Genomic DNA, 14,172 nt, shown 5'->3' with positions numbered 1-14,172 from the left:
AAAATTGCAGAAAATCCGAAGAAAATTGGACAGAAAATAAGTTTCTTGTGGTGAGTACTAGCGTGTTACTGCGTTTCTCTTGCCCAGTGCTGTACTGCCGTAGCCAGCACATATCTAAAAATAGATACCACTTCCTGTCGACCGCTGTCAGCGCTTGACAACCCCCATTCCACGTCCCTTTCCCAGCATGGTGCAGATAAAGGTTTTTGTGGCAACGTGTTTACCTTTAGCTTTTTGCGAGTGTCTAGTGTGGTACGCAGTTAAGGCAAAGCTACCTGCTGGATTTCTCTTGATTTGATTGACAATACACAGCGACCAACTAGATGGATGCACGCCTGCCTCGACTCGTTTTAACTGCCGCAGCGATGTTTATTTTGACAGCTCAAGCAATTATCTTTTCCTGTGGGTTGATAGAAAAAGGTTGCTTCACCCAGCATAAAAAAAAGGGGGCTATGCCACTTATTGCCCACGCAGGAAACTCACTGGCTGCCGTCTGTCTCCCCCGCATTTATCTTTCTTCTAACATTCCACGTCTCACCTCTCGCGCGAGCAATAACGAAGCGAACACGCATTGGACCGTTTTATGCTTTGTTTGGTGACAGCAGCTTGATTTTATTCGGTATATTCCTTTTCATAGGACCATTGCTATTAAAATACATTTATATTTAAGTTTGAAAGCTTGTAAATTCCTTGCCAGAGATGACTGAACTCGAACTTGGTGTGAAAAGTGACATATTTTGACCCCTCCCTCACCGCTTTAGTACCCCATTCATAATAGCCCAATTTTACGGGAGAAGGAAGGGTGAAGTGAGCATTTTCTCACTGAAGGTTTTTCAAAGGGGAGCGAAGTTGGGGTGTTATGAGGGAGGACACTAGATGGTTTGTGTGTCGGAGGGATGATGTTAAAAAGAGGGGGGGGAGGGGTGTGCTTATGCGTCATGAAGCCGCTGCCGCCAGCCAGCCGGGCGAGCTTCGTGTGCGACCACTCGCGTTGCAGAACCTACAGCTGCCATATTTTTACAGGGAATGTCCCATTATTTTTTTTTATTCTTACATGAACATTTTTGGAGGTATTAAAGCCGACACAAAAATACGCTGTGTGTTAAAATTAACAGATTTAATGATCTTTCATTTCTTTTTTTCTTCCAATTTTTACATTTTGGTCAAAATGTCCCATTTTTTGACGGTTCCCGAGAATGTATTCGTAAAATCACTGCTTCGTTAAATCCGGGGTTCTAGTGTGTTTAACTACGGCAAGCAGAAAACGTACATGTAAACTAACCAGTAAAAATAAACTGTGTTTTGACATATTTTCTTTAAAGTGGCCTGTTGGGCGACGGACTTGTCATGAAGGTTGAAGTGGGTTTAAAGCAAAGCTGTCTAGCATTGTGAGTGACAGCATCCTGCCATTGTACGGCTGGTTTCTTAGCGAGTAGCGGTTTGGGAAAAGGGTGGGTGCGGGTGGGAAGGGGGGGGGGGGGGTTCAAATGAACTGAAAATTTTGGAAAACATCTATTACGACCCTATTCCTGGGAACCGTGAGGGGTCGTTTCAGAGAGGTTTGACTATGTCACTCTGGACACGCTTGCTGGCACCAGGTGGTTCTCGACACTGGACTTGAAGACTGGTTACTGGCAAGTGAAGCTGCACTCAGAGGACAAGGAGAAGACTGCTTTCTCAACAGGAAGTGGATTGTTCCAGTTCAACGTTCTGCCATTAGGATTATTTAATGCTCTTGCGACTTTTGAAAGATTGATGGAACTTGTGTTGCATGACTTGACATGGAAAACATGCCTGGTTTATCTGGATGACATTATTGTGGTGGTAAATACTTTTACAGAAGATCTACAATATCTCCAGGAAGTTTTTAACAGGCTTCGGCACACAAAACTCAAATTAAACCCTAAGAATTAGTCCTTGTTCCAACATGAGGCAACATTTGTAGGTCATGTGGTACCACAGGATGGAGTACGGACAGACCCCGAGAAGATCCGGTCTTTCAAGGAGTGGCCTTGACGTGAAGATAAACATGAGGTGATTAGTTTCCAATTACTTTGCACTTACTAGAGGTGCCTTGTGCCTGGGTTTGCAGCTACTGCCAGACCACTGCATCAACTGACAAACGAGAAGAGGCCATCAGCATACAGAGTGTATACTTAAAAAAATAGCAAGCAGAGATGGACTGGGTGCTGTACTTTACCAGGTTCAGGATGAAATGAACGAGTCATCTGGTACTACAGCAAGGCTTTATCTAAGCCAGAACACAATTATTACGTCACCTGAAGAGAACTTCTAGCTTCGTTAATTCCATGCTGCACTTAGTGGCTGTTGCAGCTCAAGAAGCCGGAGGAAAGACCCACTAGGTGGATTGAGAAGATACAGCAGTATGATTGCAGAATTGAACACAGGAAAGGCCAAACTCACAGCAGTGCTGATGACCTCTTTCGCTGACCATGCAATGAAGCCTGCGATCATTGCAAAAGGGCAGTGAAAAACGAAGGAAACCAATGTACGACTTACGGTAATGTAAACTGGAGTTTGTGATAATTAATATAACTGGTGGGGACTAGCTGCAGAGCCGATGAAAGGGAATGGTGCACTTAATCCATGATGATGGTAGTGGTGTTGCAAACGGTGAAGAGCTCCGGGAATGTGGACGTGGCTAGACCCGGTGGCCAGCGCACCACTCAGAGCCTGTCTTGCACACAAATGAAGTATGTCGGGCCATGTCTTGGGTGTGGTCCCGTAAATCCAGACAGTTATTATCATTTAATACTTAATGTGAAACATAAGTACTTAATATTTCTCAATTACATGAACTACCAATTACAAGAACCATTGCAACACTAATCAATTTTTGCTCGGGTGGAAATTGACTCGCCAGTGGTGGCGGCTGTTCGCCTCGCTGCATTAGGCTACTCCTGTGCCACACTGGACTAGTTCGCGCTTTTCATCCGCGCTCATGCCCCTGTGAGGCAGCCAGATGGCATAATGGCCTGTGCAAGCAGAGAAAGCAAGACGGTTGTCAGTGTGGTCTACTACATCTAGAGAGGAAAGAGAGGATGAATGAAAGTGATACATTTGGACTGATTGAGGGAATGTGCAGGAAGAGATGTGTTACCTGTTCAGAATGAACAGGTTTAAGGAGGGTGCAGGGTTACGAATATACTGGAGGCGGAGCTGCAGGGCCTGACTAGCCAGCCAGCTGGCCTCTTAGCCCATGGGTGAGGTGCAGTCCATTACCGCAGCACGCCTAATCTGACTAGTAATGGCGACTGGCTAACTCCCCTCATCACGCATTCTCCTTCCTCAGTGCGTCTGGAGGGTTCTGCCAGTTCCTACAACCCCGCGTGTGAGAAGTAGCATTACGAGGCCATTGTTCTGGGAGCTTCTGATGATAAGTCGACTCTGATGATGCAACACTTCAGAGGGGTGCGAGACCATTCCAGAAGGAGACTGAGAGGTATAAAAACTGTGACACCAGCATCCAAGGCAGTGAAGTGAAGAACCGATTAACACCTTGGTGAGCTAAAGCAAACAACGAGCGACTAGCTTTGTGTATGGAGACTGGTGCATCGGAAATGTTGGGTGCGTCGGATGGGTGATTAGTGTGAGGCAATGAGTTGTGACAGAGGTGCAAGGTAAGAGACGAGCAATAGGGATAGTCAATGTCAAGTCCAGCTCTCGTGGGGAGAGTAAACTGTGAACCAAACGAAAGAGTGGTTAATATTTTTGGACTGACATTTAATTAGTAGTGTAAACAGCAGTTAATAAATAAAACTGTATTTAATTATTTGGGCTATCCTTTTCAAAACAGATTCCCCACTCGTAACCATTTTAAAAAAATTTTATGGCAGCTACCTGCCTGTTAAACTGTTTGCAGAGCTTCAAATCAGAACATATAATAAAAAAAAAAAAACATTTTTAAAGTGTTTAAAATGTCTTTAAAAAAAATAACGCAAGGGCCCTTTAACACCAAATATGATCATCTAATGATATGATCACTGCTTTTCTAAGGAAAAAAAAGTGTTTTTGGACGCAAGGAACTATGATATATGTACATATAAAGTCCAGGTTGATACACAAAGATATGTCGACCCTATACCTTTGTATCGTGACTAAATTCATACCCCTAGCTAGGCGGGCTCAGTAGAGCAATATATTTCTTCATGAAGCCTGAACAAATAAAAAATTTTGCTCATTACTATCACTTTTGTTTTTGCCTATTATTTTATCTAGTAGGTGGATGGAAACAGTATGTTCTGGCGCAAGTCCGGGTGAATGTTATGTGGGGGAATGCAAGGGGCATGTGTGTGGCACGTGGGGTATCAAATAAACTGTGTTGAGGAGAGGTGTGGGATGGCGATGTTGCCTGCTGGCGCCGCCATCTTGGATAGTAAGCATCTCTACAGATTCCAAGCTTTGCTACAAGAGTACTCTATGATTGCTGTATTGTTTTAAATTTAAAATAAAAAAGCAGATTGTTAGGTTTTGGATTTGAACCACCGAACCCTATTCATCATTAAATGATCAACACGAAAAATCTGCATCTTAAAATGCTTCGCCATTTTGATGTTAAAAGTTCTGTATCACGTATCCAAGTTTATCCCTTAATCCTGATAGTTTAATCCTGTGGTAAATGATTCTTGTTGTTTTTATTTAAGTATGTTGAAATATTCTCGAGCATAATAAAAACTTGATACAACCAATTATGATTTTAAGCTAAATACAAATGTAAAAAGTAGGTAGCTTCATAAGAAGTCAGCTGGTTCCCAAGAGCTTTCATGATGATTTCTAAACTAGTTTTGAACAAAATGAATTTATGACTGACATCAAAATCATTTGAAATTTTTTTTATTATTATTGATTTTCTTTGAAAGGGATAGTAACCGAGTAATTGATCAATGCAGTCAAATGCCAGTTTTGTTTATATAGTATTCACGTACAATACCAAGTCAGGTTTTCTGAGAAATGGCTCTTCTGTTTCCTGCTATTTGCAAAATTTATATCTGTAATATAAAATAAAAACATGTTTCAAGCACAACCGGTAGGTTTCCCTTCACACATATACCAGTGGCATCTAGGGGTAACTGATAGAACTATGACGATTATGAAAAGTTGTGCGTGACAATCCAAGCTCATTTTCTGCTCAAGCTAGGCTCGAGTGCCATTCATTGTACATATTAAAATACTATGATAGAGCTGAGCTTCAGCATGGACCCAAATGTGTTAAGCTAGCCGGAGGTCTAGAGTGTTTTGGAAATTCATCCATAAAAGGGGTGAACAGGGGTATGGTTGAGCAAGAATAATACGTATGTAATGAACAAATAAGTTACGAATGGTATTATTCCATTTTCAAAATTTGACAGCAAAGGAGGTGAAAAATTGGTACATTTGGTTAAGTGTCAGGTAAGAAACTGAGGTAGATAAAGGCCAGAAGTATAAAATATACGTTATATCCTCTCTCTGACCTTTCTTTAAATGAACTTGAATGTTTCCAAGCACAGAATTGTGTGTACTTTTAGCCTTGGCACATTATGCTCCTAATGGGCAGTAGAGCCTCTAAAGGAATTGAGGGGAATATGTTGAAGGACTTTGACTAAACAATTAAAGAGTGCTTGTACCTGTGTCATTTTGCTTACTGGTTCATAAATTTTACCATTCCAAATCAAAACCTATTTAATGTATTAAAAGGAAGGATGTAAAATTAAACGAAAACCATTCTCATTGGAATTGTTTACTAAAGAATTACACAACAGAAATATACATTTTCTTTATTAAGCTTAAGTACACCCTCCTCTATAGTTCATATAAACAATCAATATACTATGTACATGTGATTTAAAATACTATTCCTTTCAATATAATTTTAAAAGCTTTTTGTAGTTACAGCACTAAGGTTTTCTTGAGCATTTTCGTTTTGTTTTGAAATTAATCACCCTTTTAAAAATGTATTATATTAAACACAGAAATAATATTCAACACAGCAATATTTATTAAATATTTTTTTATTTTATCAGAACACTTTTTAGTTAATATTTTAATTATATAATAAAAATAAATGTACATTTAACACTAAAATTGTTTTTAAAAAAATGTTAATAATTTATTGTTTATATTTATTATCACCTTATTTTGAACAGTGTTTCAATTCATCATTAAGAAGTTCATAACGTCAATTATCAAAGAACACGGAAAAGGATAACCTTTTTATTTGTTTTCTTAATTTTTGGGATCTTTGCATTTCTAGAACTGTACACCCTTTGTTACTAAACATCCAAGTACCTTTAGCAATATTAGAGATGAACAAAATGCAAGTGGCCTCTATGGTCGGTAATGTATTGCTTACAACAATCTCAAAAAGTTTGTGTTGGCTTTTGATTCCCAGCTGTAACCAACAAAATACATGTGTTGTAGTTTGTAGCATTAATCAAAACACAGAATTCAACATGTAGTTTTAAGTGGGTATAAAGGCCACATATCACACACAATAATTATAAAAAGAACATTTACTTTTCAATACTATTCATAATAAATTAGGAGTAAAATTCTAAAAAAGCAAATACCTGTACATTATTTTCTGTCCTAATATTCCGTAGAATCATTGTTGGGGTAAAGTAGGTATAATCTATATTTTAGAAGGTGAGTTTTACTCTAATGCATGTACAGAAACAAATTTAAAACACCAATTAGTTTTGTATTATCCAGCTACATAAAATTGACAAGATAGGGAATAGTATATATAAGTTATGTAAAATGTAATTTCTTTGTCAACACTTAATAATAGCTGATAAAACTAGATTAAAAAAATTTTTTTACACAAATTCTGAACAAAACATTTTTAAGATAGAGAGAATATTCATGCTAAAAATTAACATAACTTTTTTTTTACATTTACATCTATTTTATTTGATTTCATGCACAAAAATTAGAAATGTTATTGCACATTGTAAAAAAAAGTGTTTTAGTAATGGTAATGGTGTTACAAAGATGTTCCTTGTAATTCAAAAACTATATGCTGGCAATTCTTCAAAAATTTTGTTTTTGACTAATTCTGCACATTTCCAGACAAAATTAACTCATGTATTATAGACTAAACAAACTAAAAACAGTAAAACATTTATGTTTAACCAATTTCTTTCAAAATTTAAAAATATAAGGTTTGAAACAACATTTTTTTTTCTTCTGTAAAGCTAGTCATCATCAAAATAAAACAATCAATCATTAACATACATATTTTTTGTGTCTTTTAAGGATATTCATGATAACCACATATCTTTCTGAGTATTGGTGCATCACACAATATATCTCTTCCTATCCAGATATAAACAATGACTCATTTTAAAAACTTAAATCCATTAATATTTTCTAAGAACTTCAGTATGCTGACTAGCAAATTGAAACTCACAAGTCAGTTACAACTTCACAATAAATATCTACCAGTACAAAAACTTAACACTGAAAATATATTTAAGTTATAAACCAAGGAAAAATGTTACAAACAAGAGTGATCATGATATTTCATTGTGATGCTAAGAAATAATATCATTAACCACTTGAGGTGAAACAAACACCAAGTTGCCCAGATGTTTTTATATCATTAAGTAGGCACTGTCGAGAACAACTCCACAGCAAATATATGCACAAGCACTCAAAGTTAACAAAACGATTGCACTCTGTTCAGTGATGCTGCTGAATATCAATTTTTTGTTTTCTTGTTATTGTATTTATGTGTCGCACTGCAAAAGTCACCTTTATTTTGTACCATATGTGAACTGTTATTGCTGTCTTTTGCATTTATGGTACTTTCTCCCTCCATTTCTCTATGGGGCTGTTACATTCGGAACAAATGTCTAGCAGCCTCAAGTGCATCATGACCAGCATGAGTCCAAAAAATTTATTTTATTGCAAATATATTACATTCCCGCCTACGAGAAGAGTCTCATCACGCTTACCTTCCTCTGAACGAGAGTCTGTGCTGTAAGCGACGGCCTGGCTCATCCGCGCACGCGACACTCACTACTTCTCCACCGCACAATGTCCATCAACTAATCTCTGGTAATACTGATGATAACACAGCAGCACGTTGCTTCGAGTTGCGCAGGATGCCTGCTTTTCTTTCTGTTCACAGACCAAACATAACAAGTCACAATATGTATGTTGTCAATTGAACACTACACACATGCAAATATGCTGATTTTTTTAAAGTGCTTTTAAGAAGCTAATTATTGTAGTTTGTACATACTTTATAAAGAGGATAGCAAGTGAACAATTGCTACTGATTGTTGCCAGCTAACAATCAATTACATCGTAATCCCCGTAATACCTTTTTTTAACAGCAACAAGTAAGTTGTTTCTAGTCTTGCAGTTGATGGAGGTGCATTCGGGTGTGCAGACAAACAACCCATCAGCTGGTATTCCTACACCTATCTAGTCAAGGTAGGTACTTCAAGTTTTTGTGATAAGTTTGACCAAAATTGGAAAATAATCACGTGAACATAGCAGTCTACCAATGACAATGCAAATAAAAGTGGTCACAAAATATTTATAGTTTTGCAAAGGTAAAGTGATTTCTAATGAAAAAATCTTACATTTTGAATAGCTGTGATAACCAAAATAATTTGTTCAATAATACTACCAATACAGTAACTGGCTTTTTTCTCTGACCCAAAATGAATTTCTAGGAGGTAAAATCTGAAGATTAGAACTGCTTTATGGTGCTGATAAATATATCGCCAGTATTTCAAAATAATTTTGTACTGTTCTGTGACTTCCCAATTTCCTAGCAAATAATTAAATAAAGTATGCAGTAAAATACCTGTCAGCAGGTGAGCCAGCAAGATTTAAATGTTCAACATCTGATATGATACATAAAATATTTTACTACAAAGCCACTGCAGTCATTCGACTAAAGTAATAAATACTTTATCCTCAAGTTTAGCAAGTCAGGTTTTAAAAAGGTTTATAAATCTGTAAGCACTTGAGAAAGTTTAAAAATATATTTTTTATGCCATCCACAAAATACATACACCTATCCCTCACTTAGCAAGACTAATTTGTCCCTAAAAATGCTTGTGTTATTCAAAATCACGTATTCTGAAGCATTAATTTCCATAAATAGCAAGTCTAATTTATTTAATCTGTACCTAAATTGTATAGGAAAATATTCATTACGTAATATAAATGCACTGAATAACACTCAACTATAAATATGTCACACCATTTATCTTTATATGCCTCCCATCGCACTGTGTATGACAAATACGACACCGCGTAACGGGAGATCGTAGTTATGTACTTTGTCGTCAGTCTGCTGGCTGACTTGTCCTTCAGTCACGTCGCGTACCTTTCCAAACCATCCTTTAATGACAGTGAAATCGATATTACTGCCCGGATAATTACATTTTATTTTTCAAAAATTAAAATGCTTATTCGCGTATCACCACCTGGTTCGCACCAATCCTGTCAGGCCAATGATTATTTTCTTCATTGCAACATTCATTTAACAACCTTTTCCACGGGAATTTTCTGTTCATTTCTGTTCCAGTATCTAATGTCAAACATATTCCTGCTAGTACAACCAAAAGCATCAGACTTATATAAACTTTTGGTAAGAGTCCTTATTTCGTACGATTGTGCGCACAGTTGACTTGCTTAAAACTAAAGTGCGATCAACATAAGCGTGACCTTCATGACAATCTGCGCGCCGTAATACTACTAGTTTTGTCTCAACTACTTGAACATGATACATTATGAGTGCTCAAGCAGTAGCGGATCCAGAGGGGGGGCTAAGGGGCTCAAGCCCCCTCCAAAAGCATCTGGGTCCACTATTGTTTTACTGTTTGCCTTGATAAAGCCTAGCCTCAGCTGGGTCAAGCCCCTCCCAAACCAAAATCCTGGATCCGCCACTGTGCTCAAGCACGTACAGTTACCGGCAGCTGAGTGGGCAGACGTTGTTTTTGTTTGAGTGAATTTTCTGCCACTGGCTAGACTGAGTTCACGGCCCGGTTTGTGGCCAGGCGACAACGGTACGGCATGGCGGCATACGCGCGGACGTAAAAACATTTGGTCCTTTACACTCCATAGCCGCAATTTAACTTGCCATAGCTGATGCTTGTACAACAGCTGATAACGTAGAAAGACCTGCGCGCATCTCTTCCCCCCTTGTTTGACTAACTTTATCCCACGGCACATATTTTCTTTACAGAAGTTGAAACAGACTTTGTGGCGTCGTGCCCGGCTTTTTTTTTTTCCTGTTGAGATTTCGTTTTAACCGAAATTTTCAGACGTGCTATTCAAGAGTGGGGCAGTAAAATGCACATCGTGCTAAAGGAATCCATGCAATCTGAAGACGTGCTAAGTGAAGGATAGGTGTACTCCATACTCACAGTAAAATTCAAATGTTAAAATTGGTGTTGATTTAAAAATCTTATTTATGGACAAATCACAAATGCCATTGCTGGTTTTCACTGTATGAACAAGAAAGATGAATACACAAACACACAGAAAGCGAGTGAAAATCAACTGATGTCAAATGTTAAACATATAGACAGCACAGAGAATTTTATGAAAGGAATTAGTCCGAAAAAAGGTCACAGCACAGACGAACAGTGGGCTGACAATGATGAGACATTTGTAACACGAACAGAAAATACAGACATCCAACAACCATGGGCAACACAGCGACGTTACAAAACAGATAATCTGGACAATATAAACTTCTAGCAGGTACTACAATGAATATAACCTTTGCAGAATTATATCCTAGCTATGCATGGAGGCGTAAGGATGGTGGATTGTTGGGTGTATATATTCCCTCCTCCCAGCCCAAATCCTAAAAAATATCTCAAATATTTTTATTACACCAACAAAAGAAAATAATTTGAAACAAACAAGAAAAGTTCAACTATCCACCCTCCCTTCCTCCTGGTCGCCAAAATGAATGCTGCGTACACCCCTGGCTCCTGCAATAAAATTACCCATACATGTTTTTAACACTTTAAAATCTCACCTGGAATTGTTACATGTCATAAAATAACCTCATTTAAAATTGAAAGTTGTGTGACAAGTGGAGACAATGGCAGCTGGTAAAGAGCTTTCCTGCGGGCGTCACAGCCGCTGGAACGAGGCCCGGTCAGTGTTTGACCGCTCGTTCACCAGCCGCCAGTGCGCGGGGCGCGGGCGTACCTGGTCACACGGGCCGCACCCAGTGCGCGGGCACCCACTGGGGCTCCCTCTCCAGGCTGTTGATCTCGTTCACCAGCTGGTGGAAGGCGCGGTCCGTGTCGTTGTTGATGATGATCATGTCGAAGTAGTGGCCGTACTTGTCCTCCATCTCGCGCGCCTTCTCGATGATGTCCTTCAGCTCGTCCTCCTGGGAATTTGGGCGTGACATGTCACCAGTGGCGTAGCCAGGATTTGTGTATGGGAGGGGGGGGGGGGGTGTTAAGAAGCATGGCCCCCCCCGTATTAAAGCAGGGGGTCCGGGGGTCCTCCCCCGGAAAAATTTGGATTTTAAGGTGTAAAATAGTGCTATTTTAGCAGTTTTCGGTACTTAAATTTAAATATTGTAATGGTAAAAATGTTATTAATTTTAATATGATATTTGTTTGAGTGATGAATAAGAAATTAATTAAAAATTTGGGGCTAAGGGGGGGGGGGGTGTTGAACCCCTAAACCCCCCCCCCCCCCCCCCCGCCCCCCCGGCTTCGCCCCTGCATGTCACTCGCAGCAGCACCTCCTGACGAGGACAAGGACTGCTCAACATGTATCAGAACATTTATGTTTGAAACAGACTGTTCTTGAGTAACATTTAACTGAAGTGGTTTTAAAAAAAAAACCTGTTGAGTTTCTTTTTTTCATACGCAGGTTGCCCCCACACAAATCTTAATTAAAAATTTCCCTGAATTTCTCTCGAGTTTTCCTGAGCAAATTAAAAAATTTACCCGGCTATTTTTTTTTTACGAAACACTTATCTAAATCAAGCTTTCACCTCCATAGCTGTCTAGTTAACTCTCCACTCTATTTCATTTCTTTTTATTTATCAGTACTTGTTTTAAAAAACTGTAATTACAATAATAAAAATAATGAAAAAATAAATAGGTGTATGCATCTTATAGTGTGTATGACTATGCACTAAAATGTAATTTGAAAAAAAAAAAGAAAAAAAGTTTTACCAGCTGGGTGATGGCAGACTGGAGAATGACATTTTACTTTAACACTACCTACTATCACTGAGAAATTTTCATGACTTTTCAAGGATTTAATTTTAATTTTCTCATTTTCTCAGACTAATTCTAATTTCCCTATATTATCCCCCCCTTTCCCATTTTACTTGACTTTCCAGAATTTGGACACCTTATCACAGTATTTTGTTGCCTTCAGTTACATACAGAAAATAAAATTGCTATTTACACTAATTTCTTATACAGTAGCCATTTTTAACAGCATAAATGTGTAAAACAATTGAACCCAAAGTAATGTAAGAGTACATTTTTCAGAACAAAACAAATTTATCTAACACTGTGTTAAAAAAAACTTTAACGAAGATTGTATACCTACATATGATGTACATAGTATTGCAAAATTTATTTATTTTTTTTTTTTAAAAATGCAGATATGTTGAATGTATAAGTGAGCACTAAAGTTGCAACTTCTTATATGGAGCACCAAAGACATGGTGTATAGTCCACTTCCGTATGACTAGTGGTGTAAGCATTTGGGTTGAGATGCTGCTCTAGTAATTGTTAGTTGAAATGTAAAATATGATAGCAAAATAACTGTGTTATTTATCTTTTATTCAATTATTAAATTTTTTTTTATTTTTTGGTTCAAGTTAGTTTTATTTTTAATGGAACCAATAACCTCACAGATAAGAATTTTATTGTAGGTTACGTTTTTGCTTGTTTTGGCATGATTATAAAATTGTATTACATTTGTTTTTTCAACTGTTGTCAACATTTGACAGTATACCTACTGTACAAATTTGGATGCATAAACAAAAATCTATGCAATATCCGATAAAAATTGTAACTGTCCAGAATGTACGCAGTTGCTCAGCGACTTACGATACCGGTTAGATTAGCTATGTATGCTTAATGATTTACTCAAAAAAAGTTCACACATGTTTTCTTGATCCTGAAGGCAACAACATCCAACTAAAATGAGTCTGCCAATTCTTATACTTTTTAGTAAGAAACTAAATGCAAAAATTATAATAAAAATATAAAGCTTTTGTAATGATTACCTTCATTCTACTATTGTCACTATTGCATAGATGTAAGAACATATTAACATATAAAGTTTGTCTAGCATGCTATGCTTGATAGAACAGTGCTTAATATTTACAAGAAAAATATAATTAATATTTTAGTAAATTGACATGTTCAGTAAATAAAAGTAAACACATAAATATCCCTGACTTAAGGGGATTGGTGCACCAGCATCGTATTAAAAAAAAAAACAATATATTTGTTAATGATTCAGCTGCTAGAGAAGATTTGAACCATTCTGGTGTAAAAAAAAATTTTTTAATTTTTTTTTATTTTAATTAAGTTATTGCTGATTTTCGGGAATTTTTTAAATTCAAGCTTTATTAAAGAAACTATAAAGAATTCAGTGGTAAAACTTTCGCAGATAAATTTTCAGACACGGGAGATATGACTGTGACCATTATTTTATCTGTAATCATTATTAATTTAACGTATTTACAGTTTGAATTTTAATAAATGAGCTGCTACGAAATTGCGTGATATTCATTTGCGAATTTAATAACATTCGCGTTTTCATTTGTAATTCAAACACCAACATATCTGTCGGCTGAATGATTGACTTTATTTTAGTCTTTAGCTTATTGCAGTCGGACCTAAAGTAAAAACGTAGCTGTAGAAGTTTGAGCAGCGTGCAAGCTCGGATACGAGAAATTATGGAGCGCGCTGGACAGTAGTGACACCTTGCGACAGTTTCCCCAACTTTTTGCAGCCAGTGATTTCTCTGGTTCCCACCCTGCCACAGCTGTCTGCTGTTTACGAAGAGGAGACGGGATTTCGCGCGAAACTGATATGAAGGTCAACGTATTCATTTTCAGTAGATAAGAGAACGTGTTTGGTCTAGCTCGGCGTATAATTGAATGGCTATTCTCTGTTATTATTTAGCACAGTGATTTAGCTAGAT

General features: G+C 37.5%; 1 protein-coding gene across 1 annotated transcript in view; it reads right to left on the bottom strand.

Moving 5' to 3' along the window:
• Positions 1 to 1,131: 1,131 nt before the first annotated feature.
• Positions 1,132 to 14,172, bottom strand: part of LOC134527915 (protein PALS1) — a 310,393-nt gene continuing 297,352 nt past the window's right edge. The window contains exons 13-14 of the mRNA XM_063360947.1: positions 11,188 to 11,374; positions 1,132 to 8,121 (exon numbers count right to left, since the gene is read on the bottom strand). Coding sequence (XP_063217017.1) covers positions 11,192 to 11,374 — 183 coding nt within the window. The 3' untranslated portion in view covers positions 1,132 to 8,121; positions 11,188 to 11,191. The remainder of the gene's footprint in view (positions 8,122 to 11,187; positions 11,375 to 14,172) is intronic.

The sequence above is a fragment of the Bacillus rossius genome, chromosome 1 (assembly GCF_032445375.1).
Source record: "Bacillus rossius redtenbacheri isolate Brsri chromosome 1, Brsri_v3, whole genome shotgun sequence".
Taxonomy (NCBI): domain Eukaryota; kingdom Metazoa; phylum Arthropoda; class Insecta; order Phasmatodea; family Bacillidae; genus Bacillus; species Bacillus rossius.
Note: the sequence above shows the minus strand (reverse complement) of the source record. Positions and strands in the feature narration are given on the sequence as shown.